This window comes from Meles meles, chromosome X (assembly GCF_922984935.1).
Source record: "Meles meles chromosome X, mMelMel3.1 paternal haplotype, whole genome shotgun sequence".
NCBI classification, from domain to species: Eukaryota; Metazoa; Chordata; class Mammalia; order Carnivora; family Mustelidae; genus Meles; species Meles meles.
This window is the reverse complement of record NC_060087.1, coordinates 48,265,568-48,289,466: the sequence shown is the minus strand read 5'-3', so window position 1 is coordinate 48,289,466 and position 23,899 is coordinate 48,265,568. Positions and strand designations below refer to the sequence as shown.

General features: G+C 39.6%; 1 protein-coding gene across 2 annotated transcripts in view; it reads left to right on the top strand.

The window, feature by feature from the left end:
* Positions 1–7,085: 7,085 nt before the first annotated feature.
* Positions 7,086–23,899, top strand: part of PFKFB1 (6-phosphofructo-2-kinase/fructose-2,6-biphosphatase 1) — a 123,883-nt gene continuing 107,069 nt past the window's right edge. For both annotated transcript variants that reach the window (XM_045995344.1, XM_045995343.1), the window contains exon 1: positions 7,086–7,287. In XM_045995344.1, coding sequence (XP_045851300.1) covers positions 7,191–7,287 — 97 coding nt within the window. In that variant the 5' untranslated portion in view covers positions 7,086–7,190. The remainder of the gene's footprint in view (positions 7,288–23,899) is intronic.

The following is a 23,899-nucleotide window of genomic DNA, read 5'->3' as shown; positions in this document are numbered from 1 at the left end:
GTTGTGCTTCCAATTACTTCCAGGTAGGGCTTCGCCACTTTTTAAGCCGCGGAACCTCGTAGGAAACCGCGCGGCAACCGAAGCCCCGCCCCCAAGTGCAACTGACCTTACGTCCAAGTGCGCCTCTGGCATCCTGGGAGTAATCGCTTTAACAGTGCTTGTGTGGGAGAGGGGAAGCTGAAAGGGAACTGTGCAGCTAGAGGGAGCAGTAAGAAGTGCTCCAGTGAATTAGATTTAGAGGAGAAGGCCCCGGCCTTATAGGGCAAGGGGAGGGGAAGAGAGGAAGCTGTCTCATGCCCACAGTATAGCCATTATTTGTCTTGGGCCTCATAACATTCCTAAGGACGTGGCCCAACACATACTTTTTCGTGGCCCCATTTCTCAGATGAGTAAAAGCAAGACCCAGGGTATTTAAGTGGGCTGCCCAAGCTCCAGAGCAGCACTGTCTCCCAATATACCCCATGGCTCTTCCATATGCATTATTTGTTTCATTCTCTGGACAACCCTGTAAGGGGTATTAAGGCTAAATATGACAAATGAATTCACCCCAGTCGCACAGAAATGGTAGAGCCAGAATTCAAAGCCTATCTTAATCAGCCCAAGGAATACTTTCCAGAATAAGTTTTTCCTAACACCCACACACCGCCCCAGTTAGCTTTTTCTTCTGGGTCCCCACAGCACCCTCTGGTCCATTCTGTCACAGCACTTATCTGAATGCACAGCTACCATTGATTTCTGTTTTTGTCACACAACTGCCAGCAACTTGAGAGCAATTACCATGTCTTTTAAAAAAAATTATTTGAGACGTGAGAGAGAGTGCACATAAACAGGGGAACAGCAGAGGGCGCTGCAGAGGGAAAGGGAGAAGTGGACTCCCAGCTGGGCAGGGAGCCCAGTGTGAGACTCCATCATGACCTCAGTGAAAGCAGACACTTACTGGACTGAGCCACCCAGGTGCCCCATAGAGTAATGACCATGTCTGATTTACCTTGTTAGCCCCATCCTCTAATCTAGGGCACAACATATATTAGGAGTCAATAACTATTTCCTAAGGGGATAAACAAACACAGGGCAAATGCAACAGCAACAGGTTAGTGACATGTTTTTGACAACACAAAAATAGGAATGATAGGCATGCCTAATGTCCAAGGAAAAGCATGACTTTGCATTCTAAGGTTTCTCACCCCAAACTGCAAGCATAATTTTTTCCCCAGAATTCCATAGCCTTAGAGCCATCATCCTCAATGTCTGCAGAAAAGGTGCAAAGAGCTGCTTTTCCTCCAAGAGGACTTAAAGGTTACCTTCCAGTTGTTGCCATCAAGCTAAATAGTTCTACAATTAAAATAAAAATTCTGGTGTTTCATGCTTTGGTGGTTATTGGCTCAGGATTGAGTCCCAGGAGTGGGATAACTAGGACAAAGGAAATTAACATTTTTATTGCTCTTGCTTCATATTGCCAAATCACTGTCCAGTAAGAGAGTGTGCCCATTTACACTGAAGACCAACCCGCAGCTCAGCCCTGAGGAAATCCAGATCTTGCCTGTCTACATTGCTGGTTTTAATTTCCTCATTCTGCAGTTGCTTGTTAATATTAGTTCTGACCTTTGGGGCCAGGTGAACACATGGTTGGCCTGATGAAAAAAGGCTCCGGATGGCTCAGGAACTTCCTTGACAACTAACACAGCTGGTATTTCAACAGAGTGCACACATGCCCCTCTTATCAAGGGTACTTCTACAGCCTTTTCAAGGAATCAACCAACGCCTCCAGACTCCCTCTTTGACGCCATCTCTGTACCTGCTTTGAAGGTCTAAATGCAAGGAAGCTGTGTGTTGGATAATTAGTGATGGAAGAAAAAACCTCTAGGAGAACAGGTAGGTGAGACAGAAGGGGAAATAGGTAGAGGTACACAAATCCAAATCCATTCTTTAGGCTCTCTGGTAATTTTTCTTTACATAGGGTTACTTGAAGTGTGCCTTAAAGGGTATGGGAGAGTTAGGGGAAAGACAATATCTGTATCTAATTATCTATCTGTTTATTTATCATCTATCTATCTCTCATCCATTCCAACCTGTCTTTGTGGGACACTGACCAAAAGGAAAATTCCTTAGCACCTTATAAGTCTCTCTATTTCAATCTATTCCAGTTTTGAGTGATCTGGATGGTAGGGATTATATCTTGCAATGATATAATATATAAATATATATAAATATAATATAAATATATAAATATAAAGTAGGTCTGGTTTGCTGTGGCACTATGAACAAGGCTTTCACCTTCTCTGGGCTTCAATAACCTCCTTACTGAAATGGAAATTGAAGTCCCTGGCCTACTTCCTTCAGAGGGTTGTCTCCTGTAGGAGAACAGGAACCAAGTTTCTGGAGATGTTTCAGAACTTCCGTGCTCTGTCTGAGATTAGTGGTCCTGGTATTTTTCTATTGCCTCCATGGGTAATACCCATGGAGATCTTGGTCTTGAGTGAGTCTCTGATACTGAGTGAAAGTGAACTCTTTTTCTGCTACCAGTTAATTGGGCTTTTTCAGGGTAGGGGACTTCGTATTTTGTTTATTCTATTCTACCCCATTCAAGGTTGAGAAACTTTCTAGATACCTCCTTCTACTTTCAGACCTAGTTAGTTTGCCCACCCCATTCCCTGCATAGATCTCAGTTATAATGTTTACCTTCCTGAATGGGGATTCTTTGTGTATATGTTCATCTCATCAAGGGAAGAGAGATACGGATTGTACAACTACTCATTAAGCAAGTTTCTCCTCTTTGCCAGGACTTGAGCTGGACACTGGAAACACTGATCACAGATAATTGAGGTGTAGTCCCCATCCTCAAGGAACTCACAGTCCAGTAAGGAAGTATACCAGTAAAAACTGGTAGATACATTCTCAGATAAATGGAAGCATATAGACAATATGAGAACCAAAGATAATGCCTGTCCCAGGTTACAGGGAAAGGTTCCCAGAAGAGGCAACAGTGAACCAATTCTTGAGGAGTGAGTCAGATTTCATTGAGAATGTAAGGAAAGAGGAGGCATTTCAGGTGGAGCAAAGGCCCAGAGGTAAAAAGTACATGTCATGTTATGTTTGGGGACTCAGGGAGTCAGCTGGTACAGTTTAAGCATGGGGGTCTAAAAAGAGACATGGCTAGAGAATTAGGTTGGAGCTTGATTTAGAACAGCTATTCTCAGATCTTTCCATAAAGCTTGTTTAGTTTTCCTGCTTCTAGGATCAAAGTTGATAACAGAGGTAAACAAACAAACAAAAACCAGACAGCCCACATACCACAAAAGCAAAATAAAACAAAACAAAACAACACATCAGCAATAAACAACCAGCTAGCTAGTTCCAGTTCTAGGCAACTTTAACTTGAATTTTCAAGCCTGGACCCAGGCTTACCCTTTCAGACCTTGCCAATAGCCTGCTAGCCTCCATCTCAGATTTCCTGCTGCTAAAATTACATTTCTGCCTTTTGTCAGGGTCATGAGGACAAAACTGTAAACAGAGATGGAGGTTCATATGACTGGCTCAGTTACCTTGGACAAGCTACTTCCCCTCCCTAGACCTTAGTTTCCCTATGAGACTAGTGAGAATGTTTGTAAGGATCAACTAGGATATGGAATATGTCGTTACTTTGTGGATAATGGAAACTTTACATGTAAGATTATTAGCATTGAAAATCAAAATGAGGGGCGCCTGGGTGGCTCAGTGGCCTCTGCCTTCGGCTCAGGTCATGATCACAGAGTCCTGGTATCGAGCCCCACATTGGGCTCTCTGTTCCGTGGGGAGCCTGCTTCCCTCTCTCTCTCTCTCTCGCTGCTTGCCTCTCTGCCTACTTGTGATCTCTGTCTGTCAAATAAATAAATAAAATCTTTAAAAATATCAAAATGAGATATTACCTTATATCTATCAGGATGGCTAAAATCAAAAACACAAGAAATAAAAAGTGTTGGCAAGGATGTGGGGGAAAAAAGGAACCATCATACACTGTTAGTGGGAATGCAAATTGATGGAAACTCTGTGGAAAACAGTATGGAGTTTTCTCCAAAAATTAAAAATAGAAATACCATATGATCCAGCAATTTCACTACTAGGTATTTACCCAAAGAAAATGAAAACACTAACTCAAAAAGATATATACACCCCTATGTTTATTGCAGCCTTATTTACAAAGCTAAGATATGGAAGCAGCCCAGGTATCCCTCAATAGATGAATGGATCTGAGAATATATATATATATAATCTCCACACATACACATACACACACACACATATACACACACAATGGAATTCTGCTCAGACGTAAAAGGCATAAAAAGAGTGAGATCTTCCTATTTACAATGACATGGATGGAGCTTGAGAGTATTATAAGTCAGTCAGAGAAAAACAAATATATGATTTCACTCATTTGTGGAATTTAAGAAGCAAACAAAGAAAAAAAGACAAAAAAGAGTCTTAAATACAGAAAATAAATTAGTGGTTGCCAGAGGTGAGGCAGATGAAGGGAGGTGTAGAATAGGTAGAGGGGATTAAGTGTACACTTACCTAGATGAGTACTGAGAAATGCATATACTTACTGAATTATTATACTGTACACCTGAAACTAATATAACACTGCATGTTAATTACACTTCAATTAAAATAGTAATACAAAAATATACAAAAGATGTAATACTGCAATGTCAGAAAAAGTAAAAAAACGACTCAGTAGCTAGCAAAGCCAATGCTGAGGGAAAAAAAATAACATTTGCTGAGTAATACTTATTAGGAGACTTATTAAATTTAAGAGTTGTATCTCTTCCAAAGTTTAGTTCTGAGACTCTGAAGGTTCTGAGATAATTTGGAACACCACATTTTTTTAAAGATTTTATTTATCTATTTGACAGAGAGAGATCATAAGTAGACAGAAAGGCAGGCAGAGAGAGAGAGAGAGGGAAGCAGGCTCCCTGCTGAGCAGAGAGCCGGATGCGGGACTCGATCCCAGGACCCTGAGATCATGGCCTGAGCCGAAGGCAGTGGCTTAACCCACTGAGCCACCCAGGCGCCCGGAACACCACATTCTTAAGTCAAGCTAAACTGATCACTTAACAACAACAGCAAAGCCTTGGACTGAGAAAATCAGGTCCCCAGTGTTCTACTCCTGACATGGGCACTTGTTGGGCACAGAACCTTAGGAAATACTTCCCCACTCTAGGCCCCAATTTTCTTAACAGAGAAGGTTGGATGAAATGATTTCTGGGGCCTTCTGTATCACAAAACCAAAAAAGTAAAAACAAATTTATCTTTCTAATTGATTGGCAGGAGCTCTTTATTATAAATGTTAACCCATTGTTATATGTTATAAATTCCCCTTACTGTTTCTTATATACCCAGCATTACATTAGAAGTTTCAGATCAGCCCAAGAGGTGATTGATCATTTAATTCACAAAAGGAATAGATGTTGACTAATGTATTTTGAATATTTCCCAGGTTGCTTTATATGTGTTAATATGTTGAATTTTCAACAATCTTAAGAAGTGGGTAGAAACTCTAATCAGATGAAAAAACTGGGGCACTGTAAAGTTAAGTTTTCTGCCCAGGATCTCATAATGGGGCAAGAGGTGGGATTCCACTCAGGTGGTATGGCTCCACAGCCCATAGCTGTTAACCACCACGATTCACGCTGTCTCAGTAGATTCATTTAGATGGGCAGGCTCCAAAATGTACTAAAGATTTGGAATGATTTGTACACAACTGGAATCTAACCTTTGTATAGACTAGGATACTAAGAATAAACTTTTAAGGAACTTCTTAAAAGGCAAAGTGTAGCCAGGAGCATTGGAGGAAAGGGGTTAGGGATTTCTATACCCAAGAGCTTATTCCTGTGTAGCCCAGTTCAATGGAATAAAGTTGAGATTCCTTGTAGCCAATCATTGGAGATTCATCAGGGGGTGGGAAGGTTGCAAAAGAATGAAGTAAAAGTACACTTGGACATATTCCAGGTAAACTGTGTCATTACATGTGCTCTTCCCCCCAGGGGATTGGGGGAAGGTAAAGTAGACTCATCTGGGTGGGATGACTCTGGTGTATGGACTTGTCCTACTTTGAGGTCATTGCTCCCTGCTCCCCACACTCAGCCTGCTGCAGCCTTAACCTTAAACCTCCATCTCCACAGCTTGGCATGAAGAACTATAGTCAGATTCTGGATCAGATCATGATGCCTTTCTCCCTAGGGCATGTAATGGCAGCTGACAGCCATGTGTGCAGTGCTTACTATCTCTCTCCACAGAAATGGCTGCATTCACTTCTCTTCCCAAGGTGTCAGTTTTCTCTAATTTACTTAGCCGTGGATGGGGAGAACATAAAGATAATCAGATGGTGCTCCTCTCTCTCAAGAGAGCCCCCAAGCAGCACATTTTAGGAGGGAAAGGCCCTGTGGTAGGAAGGGCAGCAGAATTCACAGAAAGACAACAGTTGCAATAACATTTTGGGTGGGGGTAAGCAGTGAGATAATGAACCTTCCACTTCCAGTTCTGGTTTTTGATTGCTAGCTCAAAACATTGCATTTTTCAGGAGGGATTTTGTTTGTACTCAGGAACCTTGAATTTCTGATGTGGATCTCTGTTTCTGGGTTAGAACATGACATTCTAGTTGGGCCCATATTTTTTTTTTTAGTTTTTTTTTCCCATATTTTTTATTTCAAAACTGTGAAAGTGGCTGAGACCTAACTCCATCACCTTTACCTTTTCCACCCCGCACAGGATATAAGCACATGATCTTTGGTCTTTTATTTGCATGTTCTACTTGTCCTGTCTTCATTGGAGGAAAATAACTGGCCAGACCTAGGCTGTCTTGCTGGCTGCCTTCCCTGCTGGACTCCAACTTATCTGCTATGTACACAGCCCTTGAAGTTCAGAGGCCTCTGGTGACCTCTGCCCAACCTCTCTCTCTGCACCCAAGCCCCCACTGTTACATACAGGCACAGAGGCAGGCAAGTCAAGCAAGGACTTGGAAAGAGGAGAGGGGGCTGGTGACAGGCTGCCAGAGGGCTCATAAGTCCAGTGCACCTCCCTGTCCCAACTCTGTCCACCTGCTGCTGTGGCCACATTAACAGAAGAGACAGCTAGTAAGAGCTAGTAAGAGCTAGTAGGAGGTGAGGCTCATTACTTTGTGGACAGTGGTGTCATTAACTGTGACACCTAAGATGTCTCGAGAGATGGGAGAGCTCACCCAAACCAGGTTGCAGAAGATCTGGATTCCACACAGCAATGACAACAACAGGCTACAGCGGAGGAGGGGCTGTAAGTGTGGTTTGCTTTCATGGGCTTCAAGATGGTGGTAGAGTGGGTGTAGAAGAACCGCAAAGACATGCTCTCCCAACATCTACCCCAAGCCCAACCTGAGAGTTGGACTAGATAAATAGTTGAAGATAATAGCTGTAGAACAACAAAAGGATAATGTCAGAAAAGATAAAGAATAAGAGAAAGTCAGAAAGAGAAAGATGAAGGACGGAGAAAGAATGAGGATTAGGTGAAGATCATCTTAATCACTGAGATTTTTGACTAGGTACTTTTTTTCTTTCTTATCCAGAGCTTTTTTGAAGTTCTTCTTGTTTGAAATTTGACATTGCTAGATTGGAACTGTTCATTGCTAACCCAGAATGTTTCATTTTGGTGACCTCAGTGAAGTGTATGTAAATTAGTCCTGTCTAATAGTGCTTGGGTGAAATAGGGTAGTGGTTGCTGGCAGTTTCTCAGGGAACAGGTGCTGGATACACAACAGTCCCATGCCATTGATCCATTTTGCTCCTCCTTTTTCTCAAGCCTCTTCTAGTAAATCTATACTTGTCTGAGTTGGGAAAGTTTGGGTCTCCTGCATTGCCTTCTTGGTACACATGGGCACTTTTGCTGCTCTGGGAATTTGAGAGAGAAAACACTCAGTCTCTCAGGAACAGCCTGCTGTGTAGGGTTCACTTTGAAAATTTTAGAAATCAGAGACAAAGGAGAAGCAAACAAAAGTTGTAACTTTTTTTAAAAACACTGAAGTATACCATTTCCCATAGATAACAAGGGAGGTTGTAGACCAAGGTGTTTCTAACCCAAGAATTATGCCCTGAGGAGCTGTGAGATGGGCAGACTTAAGACAACTGTGGACTGTGGGACACAGACATTTTGACCAAGTTTCCTCTATGCTAATGCTAGAGGGAGCCCAGGCTCAGTGCCAGTGAGAGGAGAGGTAGTTTCTTAGAAAATACAGGAAGATGTGGGATATTAAATATGGTGTATAGTATCCAAGATGTAGATAAATGAAGAAGAGGAAGAGGCAGGAAAAAAAAAAAAAAACAGCCTCCTGTTCTCCTACCTTCTCTCCACCAGCAGTTTCACTCATTCATTCAGAGGTCTAGGAGCCTGAATGAGACAGAGAATTACATCCCACCCCCATAGAGTCAACCATTTTAATTCTTTCTGAGGGGGCTGTTGGGTTTATTTGGCAAGCAGGCAAACCAGTCTCTGCATACCTGGGTCCTCCAGAGTTAGGACCTTTATATTCCCATGAACTCTATCTTTCAGGTTGTAGAAATAATATACATAAAACACCTAATATAGTCTCTGTCACATAGAGGGTGCAAAACATGTGCTCACATTAGTTCTGAGCCTCTCTTTCCTCAGATGCAAAAACAGATCTAATAACTATTTCTCACACAGTGTTGTTGGGATGATTCAGTGATTTGGAGATCTGGATCTAGACTACCTAGGTTTGAATCTCAGCTCTTTCACCTCCTGCCTCTGTGACTTTGGGCAAGTCTCTTTACCTCCCTGTGCTTCCATTTCCTCATCTTTAAAAGGAAGTGAATAATAGTATTGTTGTGGAGATTAGAGAGTAAAATATATAAAATGCTTAGAATGTCCAGCTTATAGTAAGTGCTCCATAAATATTAGTTATTATTTAAACAAGAAGGTGGGTATGTGGTCTTTCTGCCCATTGTATCCTCAGCATCAAGCTCAGAACCTGGCACATAGCAGATATTTAATGCTCTACTTCCACTCTACTACTTACCATAGGCAAGCCTGGGCTCTATGTGCACAAGACAGTCACTCATTAGTGATTGACTGAATTATGTCAGCCCACAGACACAATAAACTTAGTGTTTGCCTCACCTCCCTTGCTGGGGAGTCTATTTAGCACTGAAAGATCTAAATTATCTTTTGCTTGGAGCATCCTCTCTAGACCTACCTTGTTCCAAAGAGGGTGGTGGGTGAAGAGGTGAACACAATCAATGATGTGGTTCTGAGAATTAAATGCATTAATGTGTATAAAGTGCTTGAAAACTGTGTATGTCCATCCGGACGTGTTTTCTCATTCAATGTTATGTTTTGTGTGCCATCTATATTATTGTTGCATATAGTTATATTGTTTATTCTCCTTGCTGTGCAATACATTTTGTGAATACTTCATGGTTTATTTATCCATCTCTTTTTCTTTTCAAGATTTTATTTATTTCTTTGAGAGAGAGCATGCAAAAGCGTGAGAGAGGGAGAAATCATGAGTGGGGGGGGGGCAAAGGAAGAAGCAGACTCCCCATTGAGCAGGGAGCATGATACAGGATTCTATCCCACATCCCTGGGATCATGACCTGAGCCTAAGGCAGCTGCTTAACCCAGTGAGCCACCCAGGTTCCCCTATCCATCTAACTTTTGATGAACACTTACGTAGTTTCTAGTTTTTGGTTATGAACAGTACTGCAGTAAAATTTCTTGTCTGCATAAATTTTGGAATCAGCTTTTCAAGTTACACACACACACAGCATTTTGGGATTTTGATTGGAATTGCATTCAATCTGTAGATTAATTTAAGATCAAATTAAGATCAATCTCTTTGACATTGAGTCTTCTCTAAACACAGTATGTCTCTCCATCTATTTAAAGCACTTTCATGTTATTCAAGTGAAGTTTTATAATTTGAAGGCACTTGAACATCATTATAAGAAATTCCTTTATTTCTTGTTGCTATTGTAAACTATACCCGTTTAGAAGATTAAATTTTATAGCAGTTTATTGCTAATGTATACAAATATAATTGTAGTTTTTGTATATTGCATTTATAATTAGAAAATCTGATCAACTTGCTTATTAATTTTGATAATTTATATGTAAATGACAATTTTCTTTCTTTACCTCCCATCTTTATATTTTTATATCTTTTTCTCTTATATTACTGCACTCCTAAGACTTCTCTTCTCCAACACAAACACACCATTTTAAGTACAGTGCTGAATAGAAGTGTTAATAGTGTGCATTGTTATGTTGATCCTAATTTTATTTTTTTTTAAATATTCTATTTATTTATTCGTCAGAGAGAGATCACAAGTAGGCAGAGAGGCAGGCAGAGAGAGAGAGGAGGAAGCAGGCTCCCCACCAAGGAGAGAGCCCGATGTGGGGCTTGATCCCAGGACCCTAGGATCATGAGCCACCCAGGCACCCCTGTTGATCCTAATTTTAAAGGGAATGTTTTTAAAGGTTCACCATTGAGTAAAATGCAGTAGTTTATTGTAGATTTCATTTAATAGGTTAAAAGAATCCTAGGCTCCTGGGTGGCTCATTTGGTAAGTGTCTGCCTTAGGCTTGGGTCATGATCTCAGGGTCCTGGGATCAAGCCCCACATCGGGCTTCCTGCTCAGTGGGTAACCTGCTTCTCCCTCTCCCTCTGCCTGCCCCTGCTCCTTCTTGATCTCTCTCTTTGTCAAAAAAGCAAATAAAATCTAAAAAAAAAGAGGAAGGTCCAGTTTATTCTTAGTTTACCAATAGGATTTTTTAAAATGTGTAGACTTTGAATTTTATTAAATGTGTATTCTCTATTTCTTGAGATGACATGTTAATTTTCTATTTTAATTTACTAATGTGAATTACATTAGAGATTTTTCTTGTATTAAACTAATCTCACAGTCCTAGGATAAATAAAAACTGCTAGATTTAGTTCATTAATATTTTATTTAGGAATTTGATATTTTGTTCATGAGTGAGCTTGGCTTCTAATTTTTCCATGGTTCTCATATATCTCTATTTGATTTTAGTGACATAAAATCAAGTGGGAATGATTTCCTTTCATTCTATTTTCTGATAGAGATTATCCAAGGAACTATGTGTTCTTCAAATATCTGGCACAACTTTCAAGTAAAAAACATCTGAACCTACTATCTTCTTTATCAGAAAAATTTTAACTGATGCAATCTTTTAAATAGTTATAGAATCATTCCTGTCTGCTATTTCTACTTGTTAAAATTAAATTATAGTTTTCCAAGAATTTTTCTGTCTCGTATCACTTTCCAAATTTATTTATTTATTTATTTATTTATTTATTTATTTATTTTTAAAGATTTTTATTTATTTGACAGAGAGAAATCACAAGTAGGCAGAGAGGCAGGCGGAGAGAGAGAGGAGGAAGCAGGCTGTCCGCAGAGCGGAGAGCCCGATGCAGGGGCTCGATCCCAGAACCCTGGGATCATGACCTGAGCCGAAGGCAGAGGCTTTAGCCCACTGAGCCACCCAGGCGCCCCCTCACTTTCCAAATTTATTTGCTTGAAGTTCTTATATTTGGAGTTTTAAATGTTGCACTTGCAGTTATGTCCTCTCTTTTGTCCTAATATTGTTTACTGGTATCTTCTCGTTTTCCTCTTGATCAGTCTTGCCAGAAATTTGTCACTTTCTAAAGTTTTTTAAACATAATCAACTTTTAGCTTTTTACTTTTCTGTCTTTGTTTCTATTAAACTAATTTTTTCTTAACATTATTCTATTTCTTTCACTTTCTTTTGATTTTTCTTTTTAATTTCTGGAGTTAGATAGTCTGCTCATTAATTTTCAGACTTTCTTGCTTTTGAGTATAAGCATCTGATGCTATCATTTATCTACTAAATAGAAGTGATAAAAAATAGGACTGATAGTCCTCAGATGCATAATTGTATGGACATAAGGATTTTTTTAATATCTCCAATTATTTCAAAAATAAACACTGTTCCTGGCTTTCTTAATTTCACCACCACTTACTCCATTGTCCTGGGCACCTCACCCCTTTACTCAGGACTGCTGGGACCTACTAATCACCATTTAACAACTAAAGGGTTAATGCCTGACACAGTAGGAGGGCTCTAGGAATTTGGTGCCATTTCTAGTTTGATTGCATTCTTGACAGTGAACAAGCTTCTTGTGATTTCAGTTCTTTGAAATCTATTTAGATTTGCTTTATGGACAAACAAAGGGTCACTTTTAGTAAACATTCCATAAGCACTTGAAAAAATATACATTTTATAGTTGGGTTTAGTAGGGAGAAGTAGTATATAGTTGAATTAAGTTATGTTTCTTAATTTATGTTTCTTAATCTAGCTCAAATGGTCTACATTCTTCTGGGGTATTGTTTGCTTGTTGATATGAAAAATTTATTGTTGTCTTCTTATAACTATGTCAGTCTTGAAGTTTTATAATTAATTATAAAAATTTACAACTGCTATATCTTCCTGGTAAATTTAATATTTTATCAATATGTAAGGAAATTGTTTCTGATAATTTAATATCTTTGGCATTTTGCCCTAAAATCAAAATTTTTCCCCATTGTTATTACATTATTTTCATTTAGCTTAATATTTGCTTCGTATAACTTTGCCTATGTTTTCTAAAAAATTATTTTTGATAGAGATATTATTCACATACTGTGAAATAAACCATTTTTAAAAGATTCTATTTATTTATTTGATAGAGATCACAAGTAGGCAGAGAGGCAGGCAGAGAGAGAGAGAGAGGAGGAAGTAGGCTCCCTGCTGAGCAGAGAGTCTGATGTGGGGCTCGATCCCAGGACCCTGGGATCCTGACCAGAGCTGAAGGCAGAGGCTTTAACCCACTGAGCCACCCAGGCACCCCTGAAATAAACCATTTAAAAATATACAATTTAGTGGGTTTTCATTATATTCACACAGTTGTATACCATCACTAGTAATTCCAGAACATTTTCATCACCCTCAAAAGAAATTTTGGGTCATTCCAGATCCCCCTTCCCCTCAGGCCCCTGGCAACCACTAATCTGTTTATTGTCTCTATAGATTTGCCTGTTCTGGACATTTCATACAAATGGAATCATACAATATGTAGTCTTTGGTACCTGCCTGTTCTCATTGGGCAAAATGTTTGCAAGGTTATTCATTTTGCAGCATGTGTAGATACCCCTTTTTATAACTGAATGATATTCTGCTTCATGCTATACCACATTTGTTAATCTACTCATAAACTGATGGAGATTTGGGCTGGTTCCACTTTTGGCAATCATGAATAATGCTGCCATGAACATTGTTGTACAAGTTCTTGTGTGGATATATGTTTTCATCTCTCTTGGATATATACCTAGGAGCAGAATTGCTCAGTCATCTGATAACTCAATCTATGATGCTTAGAGGAACTGCCAAACTGTTTTTCAAAGTGGCCAAACTGTTTTTCAAAGTTTTATATCCCCAAAAGCAACATATGAGGCTTCTAAATTCTCTGAATCTTCACTAACACTTGTTATTGTCCATCTGTTATTACACACATTTTTTAAAGATTTTATTTATTTATTTGACAGAGAGAGATCACAAGTAGGCAGAGAGGCGGGAGGTGGGGGTGGGGGTGGGGAGCAGGCTCCCTGCTGAGCAAAAGCCCAATGTGGGGTTTGATCCCAGGACCCTGAGATTATGACCTGAGCTGAAGGCAGAGGCTTAACCCACTGAGCCACCCGGGTGCCTCTATTATACCCACCTTAAGTGAAAATGAAATGATATCTCTCTCATGATGCTCATTTGACTATGAGATTACACATCATTTCATAAACTAATTGGTTATTTATATATCTTCTTTGGAGAACTGTCTATTCAAATGTTTTGCTTATTTTTAAATTGGATTATTTGGAGGTTTTAATTCTTTTTTAAATTTTATTTTATTTTTTCAGTGTTCCAAAATTCATTGTTTATCCACCATACCCAGTGCTCCATGAAATACATGCTCTCCTTAATACACACCACCAGGCCCTCCCAATCCCCCACTCCACTCTCCTCCAAAATCCTCAGTTTGTTTCTCAGAGTCCACAGTCTCTCATGGTTTGTCTACCCCTCTGATTTCCCCCATCTCACTTCTCCTGTCCAACTCCCAATGTCCTCATTGTTATTCCTTATGCTCCACAAGTGAGTGAAACCATGTGATAATTGATTCTATCTGCTTGACTTATTTCACTCAGCATAATCTCCTCCAGTCCTGTCCATGTTGATACAAAATTTGGGTATCCATGCTTTCTGATGGACGAGTAATACTCCATTGTATATATGGACCATACCTCTTTATCCATTTGTCTGTTGAAGGGCATCTTGGCTCCTTCCACAGTTTGGAAATTGTGGCCATTGCTGCTATGAACATTGGGGTACAGATGGCCCTTCTTTTTACTATGTCTGTATCTTTGGGGTAAATACCCAGTAGTGTAATTGCAGGGTCATAGGGAAGCTCTATTTTTAATTTCTTAAAGAATTTCCATACTGTTTTCCAAAGTGGCTGCACCAACTTGCATTCCCACTAACAGTTTAAGAAGGTTCCCCTTTCTCCACATCCTCTCCAACACTTGTTTCCTGTCTTGTTAATTTTGGCCATTCTAACTGGTGTACAGTGGTATCTCAATGTGTTTCTTTTTTAAAGATTTTATTTATTTATTTGACAGATAGAGATCACAAGTAGGCAGAGAGGCAGGCAGAGAGAGAGGAGGAAGCAGGTTCCCTGCTGAGCAGAGAGCCCGATGCAGGGCTCGATCCCAGGACCCTGACATCATGACCTGAGCCGAAGGCAGAGGATTTAACCCACTGAGCCACCCAGGTGCCCCTCTCAATGTGGTTTTGATTTGAATCTCCTTGATGGCTAAGGATGATGAACATTATTTCATGTGTCTGATAGCCATTTGTATGTCTTCTTTGGAGAAGTGTCTGTTCATGTCTTCTGCCTATTTTTGACATGATTATCTGATTTTTGGGTGTTGAGTTTGAGGAGTTGTTAATAGATATTGGATATCAGCCCTTTTTGGTGTCATTTGTGAACATCTCCTCCCATTCTGTGGGTTGCCTCTTTGTTTTGTTGACTGTTTCCTTTGCTGTGCAGATTTGGATCTTGATGAAGTCCCAAAATTTCATTTTCACTTTTGTTTCCTTTGCTTTCCTTTCCTTTCAAGAGGCATGTCTTGAAAGAAGTTGCTGTGACTGATGTCAAAGAGGTTATTGCCTATGTTCTCCTCTAGGATTTTGAAAGATTTCTGCCTCACATTGAGATCGTTCATCCATTTCGAGTTTATCTTTGTGTATGTTTTGAGAGAATGGTCAACTTTCATTCTTCTATACATAGCTGTCCAATTTTCCCAGCACCATTTATTGAAGACACTGTCTTTTTTCCACTGAATATTTTTTCCTGCTTTGTCAAAGATTATTTGGCCATAGAGTTGCAGGTCCATATCTGGGCTCTGGACTCTGTTTCACTGGTCTATGTGTCTGTTTTTGTGACTATACAATGCTGTCTTGATGATCACAGATTTGTAGTAAAGCTTGAAATCAGGCAACGTGATGACCCCACTTTTGATTTTCTTTTTCAACATTTCCTTAGCAATTCAGGGTCTCTTCTGGTTCCATACACATTTTAGGATTGTTTGTTCTAGAACTTTGAAAAATGCTGGTGGAGTTTTGATCAGAATGACATTGGAAGTATAGATTGCTCTAGGCAGTGTAGACATTTTAACAGTGTTTATTCTTCTGATCCATGAGCATGGAATGCTTTTCCATCTTTTTGTGTCCTCAATTTCTTTCATGGGTGTTCTGTAGTTCCTCGAGTACAGGTCCTTTACCTCTTTGGTTAGGTTTATGCCCAGGTATCTTATGGTTCTTGGTGCTATAGTAAATATAATTGATTCTCTAATTTCCCTTTTTATAATTTCATTGTTAGTGTATAAGAAAGTAACTGATTTCTGTGCATTGATTTTTTATCCTGCCACATTACTGAATTGCTCTGTGAGTTCTAGTAGATTGGAAGTGGAGTCTTTTGGGTTTTCCATATAAAGTATCATGTTATCTGCAATGAGAGAGACTTTGACATCTTCTTTGCCAATTTGAATAACTTTTATTTCTTTTTGTTGTCTGATTGCTGTTGCTAGGACTTCTAGTACTATGTTGAATAACAATGGCGACAGTGGGCATGTTTGTGGTTTTCCTCATCTCAAAGGGAAGGCTGTCAGCTTTTCCCCATTGAGAATGACATTCTCTGTGGGTTTTTCATAGATAGATTTTATGAAGTTGAGGAATGTTCCTTCTATCTCTATCCTTTTAAGCGTTTTAATCAGGAATGGATTCTGTATCTTGTCAAATGCTTTTTCTGCATCAGTTGAGAAGACCATGTGGTTCTTCTCTCTTCTCTTATTGATCTGTTCTATCACATTCATTGATTTGTGAATGTTGAACCACCCTTGCATCCCAGGGACAAATCCTACCTGGTCATGGTGGATAATCTTTTTAATATACTGTTGGGGCCTATTAGCTAGGATCTTGTTGAGAATCTTGGTGTGCATATTCATCAGGGATATTGGTCTGAAATTCTCCTTTTTTTGATGGGGTCTTTGCCTGGTTTGGGGATCATGGTAATGCTGGCTTCAGAAATAGAGTCTAGAAGTTTTCTTCTGTTCCTATTTTTTGAAACAGCTTTAGGAGAATAAGTATTATTTCTTCCTGAATGTTTGGTAGAATTCCCCAGGGAATCCATCAGTCCTGGGCTCTTGTTTTTTGGGGATGTTTTTGATTACTGCTTCAATCTCGTTACTAGGTTTGGTCTATTCAGGTTGTCAATTTCTTCCTGGTTCAGTTTCAAAAGTTTATAGGTTCCCAGGAATGCATCCATTTCTTCTAGGTTGCTTAACTTATTGGCATAAAACTGTTGATAATAATATCTGATGATTGTTTCTATTTCCTTGGAGTTACTCATGATCTCTCCCCTTTCATTCGTAATTTTGTTAATCTGGGTTCTCTCTCTTTTCTTTTGGATTAGTTTGGCCAGTGGTTTATCAATCTTATAGATTCTTTCAAGGAACTAGCTTCTAGTATCTTTGATGTGTTCTATTGTATCTCTAGTTTCTATCCCACAGATCTCTTCTATAATCCTGATTATTTCCCTTCTTGTGTGTGGGGTTGGCTTAATTTGTTGTTGGTTTTCCAGTTCTTTAAGGTGTAAAGGGAGCTGGTGTATTCTGGAATTTTCAATTTTTTGAGGGAGGCTTAGACGGCTATGTATTTCCCCCTTAGGACTGCCCTTGCCATGACCCATAGGTTTTTCGACTGAAGTGTCTTCATTCTCATTGGTTTCCATGAATTGTTTAAGTTCTTCTTGGAGTTCCTGGTTGATCCAAACATTCTTAATCAGGGTTGTCTTTAGCATCCAAGTGTTTGAATTCCTTCCAAACTTTTTCTTATGGTTGAGTTCCAGTTCCAAAGCATTGTGATCTGAGAATATGCAGGGAATAATCTCAGTCTTTTGGTATTGGTTGAGTCCTGATTTGTGACCCAGTATGTGGTCTATTTGGAGGAATTTCCATGTGTGCTTGAGAAGAATGAGTATTCTGTTGTTTTAGGGTAGAATGTTCTGTATATATCTATGACGTCCATTGGTCCAGTGCGTCATTCAAAACTCTGTTTTTGTTGTTGTTGTTGTTGATTTTCTGCTTGGATGATCTATTACTGAGAGTGGCATGTTAAGATCCCCTACTGTTAATGTATTCATATCATTATGACTCTTTATTTTGAATAACAGTGGGTTTATGTAGTTGGTACTCCCATATTGGGGGTATAAATATTAAAATTGTTAGATCTTATTGATGTATTGACCCTTTAAGAATGATGTAGTGTCCTTCTGCATCTCTGACTACAGTCTTATTTTTTAATATTTTATTTATTTGACAGAGAGAAGTCACAACTAGGCAGAGGCAGGCAAAGAGAGAGGAGGAAGCAGGCTCCCTGCGGAGCAGAGAGCCCGATGTGGGGCTCGATCCCAGGACCCTGGGATCATGACCTGAGCCGAAGGCAGAGGCTTTAACCCACTGAGCCACCCAGGCACCCCTCTGACTACAGTCTTTAGTTTAAAATCTAATCTATCTGATATGAGAATTGATACCCCAGATTTCTTTTGAGTCCCGTTGGCATGAAAGATGCTTCTCCATCCCTTCACTTTCATTTTGGATGTATCTTTAGGTTCCAAACATGTCTCTTCTAGACAGCATATGGATGGGTCCTGTCATTTAATCCAATGTTAAACCCTGTGCCATTTTATGGTAGCATTTAGGCCAGTCATGTTGAGAGTGATTATTGAAAGATACGTTTTTATTGATATCATGTTGCCTGTGAAGTCCTTGTTTCTATACATTGTCTCTGTAAATTTCTGGTCTATGTCACTCTTGGGTTCTTTCTTCTTTCATAGAACCCCCCTTAATATTTCTTGTGTCAGCTTGGTGGTCACATACTTTTTTAAACCTTGGTGGTCTTGGAAACTCTTTATCTCTCCATCCATTTCAAATGTCAACCTTGCCGGATAAAGTATTCTTGGCTGCATGTTCCTCTCATTTAGTGCCCTTAATATGGCTTGCCAGACTTTTCTGGCTTGCCAGAATTCTGTGGACAAGTCAGACATTCTGATGGACCTTCCTCTGTTATGTAAGGAATCTATTCCCCCTAGCTGTCCTTAGAAGCTCTTGTCTAAAATTATGATTCATGAGTCTCACAATTAAGTGTCTTGAGGTCTTTCTAGATTCATTGATCTTGGTGGGTGTTCTTTCTGCCTCTAGGACCTGAACAGATCGGGAAAATTTTCATTGAGAATTTGTTCAACTATATCTTCTAGTCTTCTTTTTCCACGCCCTCAGGGATCCTGATATTTGTGACATTGGAATGGTTCATGGCATCATTTATTTCCCTAATTCTGTTTTCCTGGCTTCTAAGCTGTTCCGGGCCTCCTCCTGATCCTTTTTCTCTATCAGTTTGTCCTCTAGATCACTAATTCTATCTTCTGCCTCGGTTACCCTACCTTTTAGCATATTTAGATTAGAATGGATCTCACTGATAGCATTTTTCACTTCTGCCAGTTCAGCTCTCACTTCCGCCCATAGAGATTCTCTGTTGTCACTAATGGTTTTCTCCAACCTAGCCATTGCCTGGATAATTGTTACCCTGAATTCCCTTTCCAACATACTGTTTATGTCCACATCCAGTAGTTCTGGTAGACGGTACAGTCTCTGAATTTTTATTCTGCTAGGTGTTCCTCCTCTGAGTCATTTTGTTGAGAAGTGGTTGAGGGAATGTACAGCTGACTATTTCAACCATGATCCAGGCATGTTGCACCCTGGAAATTTTCAGAGCAATTGGGAGTCACCACAAAAAAAAAAAAAGAAAAAAGAAAAAAGAGAGAGAGAGAGAAAAGAGAATACCCAGGCAGAATGAACCCCAAAAGTAAGATTTATAAGGTATATAAACAAAAATGGACAAATAAAGACTGACAAAAGTAAATGACAAGAAAAGAAAAAGGAACCCAGCCAAAATGATCCCCAAGGATAAGATTTATATAATACCAGAACAAAAACAAATACCCAGAAACACTGACAGAAGATGATGGGAGGGTGGTTATAAATCCTTGATGTGGGTGAGGAAGGTTATTTTGGTTCAACCTGGGTGTATCTTGATATCTTTGTTAAAGGGCTCAACTTTCCAGGGATAAAGCGAGATCATATGTGAGATCATATATATGATCTCACTATATACATATATATATATATATATATATATACACACACACACATATATATATATATACACACATATATATATATATACACACACACACACATATATACACGTAGTTTATATATAGGGTAGTATATATAAACCATATGTATGGTTTATATGGTATATATATATATGTATGGTTTATATATGGTTTATGTAAACCATATGTATAGTTTATATATAGGGTAGTATTGATAAACCATATATATATATATGGTTTATATATAAGGTAGTATTGATTAGGGAAAGAGGATTACCTTGAAGTTTATATCAATATGTATATTAAAAAAATAGAAAAGAAAAAGAAAAACACAGGTATATTTATGAAAAATGTTCAAGTTAAAAGGTTAAAATGGAATATGTTGTCTTAAACCTCTAGTTGTAATGATAAGTAGGTTAAAAAAATTTAAAAGTACAAGAATTCATGAGAATGAATTAAAAAAATATTGTCTCCATGAAATATACATGTTTTAGGTCAATACTGGGAGCTTAATATATTGTTTTCCCCTGATACTGAGGTTTTACAATTTTATGAGGAGCCTCTGGTGGTTTTCCTCTTGTTCTTTTTTTTTTTTTAAGATTTTATTTATTTATTTATTTGACAGACAGAGATCACAAGTAGGCAGAGAGGCAGACAGAGAGAAAGGGGGGAAGCAGGCTCCCCGCTTAGCAGAGAGCCCGATGCGGGGCTCGATCCCAGGACCCTGAGACCATGACCTGAGCCGAAGGCAGAGGCTTAACCCACTGAGCCACCCAGGCGCCCCTCCTCTTGTTCTTTTGACTTGCCTACTGGGGGAGGGGCCTCCCGCCTTGTTTTTCAGTCAGTCTTGCTTGGATTGATTCGTTCTGCCCCATATTAAGGGGCTGGTCTCTGTGGAAACCATTTTTTCAGGCTTTTGTTCTCTGGAGGTTTTTGTTCTTTGGCAGCTTTTTGTGCCTTTCAGTGGTTTAGTGGAAAGCAAAATGCACCCAGACCTCCACCTCAGAGAGAAACCTCAGTCTGCTCCCCTCTGGGTGGTACAGAACACACAGACTCCCCCTTTGCAAACTCTGCTGAACAGCACAGCCTCCCACAGCAGGAGTGCACCCTAGCTACCTTCTCAGTGGTCGCCCAAGGCACCCACATGTCTCTGTACACCTATGCCAATAACCACGAGCAATATTGGTCCAGGGAGCCCATTTCCGGTGGCTCCCTTTGCTGGGACTGCTGTCTGGAGTCCAGGCCCACACAGGATGTGCTCGGTCCCCATGGCTGTGCAGGTCACAGAAGGCTGCCACCAAGGGATCCCAACCAGAGGTTACACCAGGTTCTGCCAGGCATTGTCTGGGAGTGTCCAGACTCTCAGTGGTGGCAGGTGGCTGGGGTCCTAAAGAGTGTAGGATGGCACCCACACCAAGCTCTGTCAGGCGCGGGGGGTGGAGGGCAGGAGTGTGTGTGCTCACAGCCCATGGTGGTGCAGCGCATGCAAAGCGCAGGAGGTTGTGGACCTAGAGAGTGCCGGTTGGCACCCACACCAGAAGCTCTCATGCATGGGCAGGAGTGCACCCAGCTGAGTGGTGGTGCAAGCAACAGGTGGGCTCTCAGGCACCATGGACTGGAGACCCTGCTGCACTCTCTCTGGCATGGGTGGTTGCCAGCATTGGCCATCCTGGGTCTGTGGGTTTAGACCTGTGCCAGTTACCACCTGATTCCACCAGTTACCACCAAAGCTCTTTTGCTCTTTCTGAGTGCCTTCAACCAGTCTCCAAAATAATGCTGGTCTCCAACCACAGGACACTTTCATATTGGGGTATTACTTTCCATTGAGTTGCTTCTGGTGGCTCCCTCCCCCTTCTGCTTATCCTCCAATATCCATCTGAGTATTCCCACTCAGCTTTACCTCTCCACTGATGTCTTCTGACCCCACCGAGATCCAGAAGTGTATAATCCTACATCTCAGGCTGGTTTCATGGGTGTTCAGAGTGCTCTGGTAGCTATTTAGCTCATTTTATGGGACCAATTGAAACAGGGTCTCCTACTTCTCCACCATCTTGCCCCTCCTCCAGATTGTCTTTTAAAAAGATTCTATTTATTTATTTATTCATTCATTCATTTATTTGAGAAAGAAAGAAGCTGGTGGGGGAGGCAAAGGGAGAGGGAGAGAGAGAAATTTTAGCTAACTCTGCACCCAGTGAGGAGCCTGATGTAGAGCTCAATCTCACAATCCTGAGATCATGACCTTGAGATCATGACCTGAGCTGAAACCAAGAGTCAGAAACTTAACTGACTGTGCCATCCAGGTGCCCCAAGTGTTATTTGTCTTTTTGTTGATGTTGATTTGTATGAGTTGTTCATATATTCTGAAAATTAGAGTCTTATCAGATATGTAATTTGCAAATATTTATTCCCATTCTGAGTTTCTGAGTTGTTTTTTTCACTTTCTTAATAATATCTATTGAAGCAAAAAAAAATAATAATTTTGATGATGTCCAATTGACCTATTTTTTTGGTCATTTCTCGTTTGTGCTTTAGGGATCAGAGCCCAGAAACCAATGTCTAATCCAAAGTTATTCTTTTTTTCAGTTTTTATTTAAATTCCAGGTAATTAATATATAGTGTCATATTAGTTTCAGGTGTACAATATAGTAATTAAACACTTCCATATATCACCCTGAGCTCATCACAACCAGTGCACTTCTTAATCTCCATCCCCTATTTCACCCATCCCCATAACCCCCTTCACTCTGGTAAACATCATATTGTTCTCTATAATTAAGAATCTGCTTCTTGCTTTGCCTCTCTCTCTCTTTTTTTTTCTTTTGCTTGTTTGTTTTGTTATTTAAATTCCACATATGAATGAAATCATATGGTATTAGTCTTTTTATGATTGACTTATTTTTCTTAGCAGTATATTCTTTAGTTGTATCCACATCATTGCAAATGGGAAGATTTTATTCATTTTTATGCCTGAATAATAATTTCTTATAAATATATAACATATTTTCTTTATCCATTCATCAATCAATGGATAATTGTGTTATTTCCATGCCATGGGTATTGTAATAATGTTGCTATAAACATAGGAGTTTAGGTATTCCTTTGAATTATTGCTCTTGTATTCTTTGCTTAAATACCAACTAGCACCATTGCTGGATCATAAGGCAGTTCCATTGTTAAGTTTCTGAGGAATCTCCAAACTGTTTCCACAGTGGCTGCACCAGTTTGCATTCCCACCAATAATGCAAGAGGATTTCTTTTTCTTCACATCCTTTTGAACACATAATGTTTCTTATGTTGTTCATTTTAGCAATGCTGACAGGTGTGAGGTGACATCTTATTGTAGTTTTGATTTGTATTTCCTGATGGTAAGTGATGATCAACATCTTTTCATGTGTCTCTTGGCTATGTTGGTAGAATTCACCTGTGAAGCCATCTGGTCCTGGACTTTTGTTTGTTTGGGGTTTCTTGATTACTGATTCAATTTCTATGCTGGTTATTTGTCTGTTCAAGTTTTCTATTTCTTTCTGTTTCAGTTCTTGTGGTTTGTATATTTCTAGGAACTTATCATTTCCTTTAGTTTGTCCAATTTTGGCATATAGTTTTTTCATAATATTCTCTTATGATTATTTGTATTTTTGTAGTATTGGTTGTGATTTCTCCTCTCTCATTTATGAATTTCTTTGAACCTTCCTCTTTTGTTCTTGACAAGTCTGGCTAGAGGTTTATCAATTTTATTGATTTTTTCAAAGACCATTTCCTGGTTTCATTGATGTTTTCTTTTTTTTAATCCATATATCATTTTTTTTTATTTAAATTCAGTTAGCCAACTTATAGTACATCATTAGTTACAGATGTCATGTCCAATAATTTATCAGTTTCATACAACACCCAGTGCTCATCACATCACATGCCCTCCTTAATGCCCATCACCCACCTCCCCTCCAGCAACCCTCAGTTTGTTTCCTAGAGCTAAGAGTCTCTCAGGGTTGTCTTCCTCTCTGATGACTTCCCATTCAGTTTTCCCTCCCTTCTTCTATGATCTTCTGTGCTGTTTCTTATATTCCACATATGAGTGAA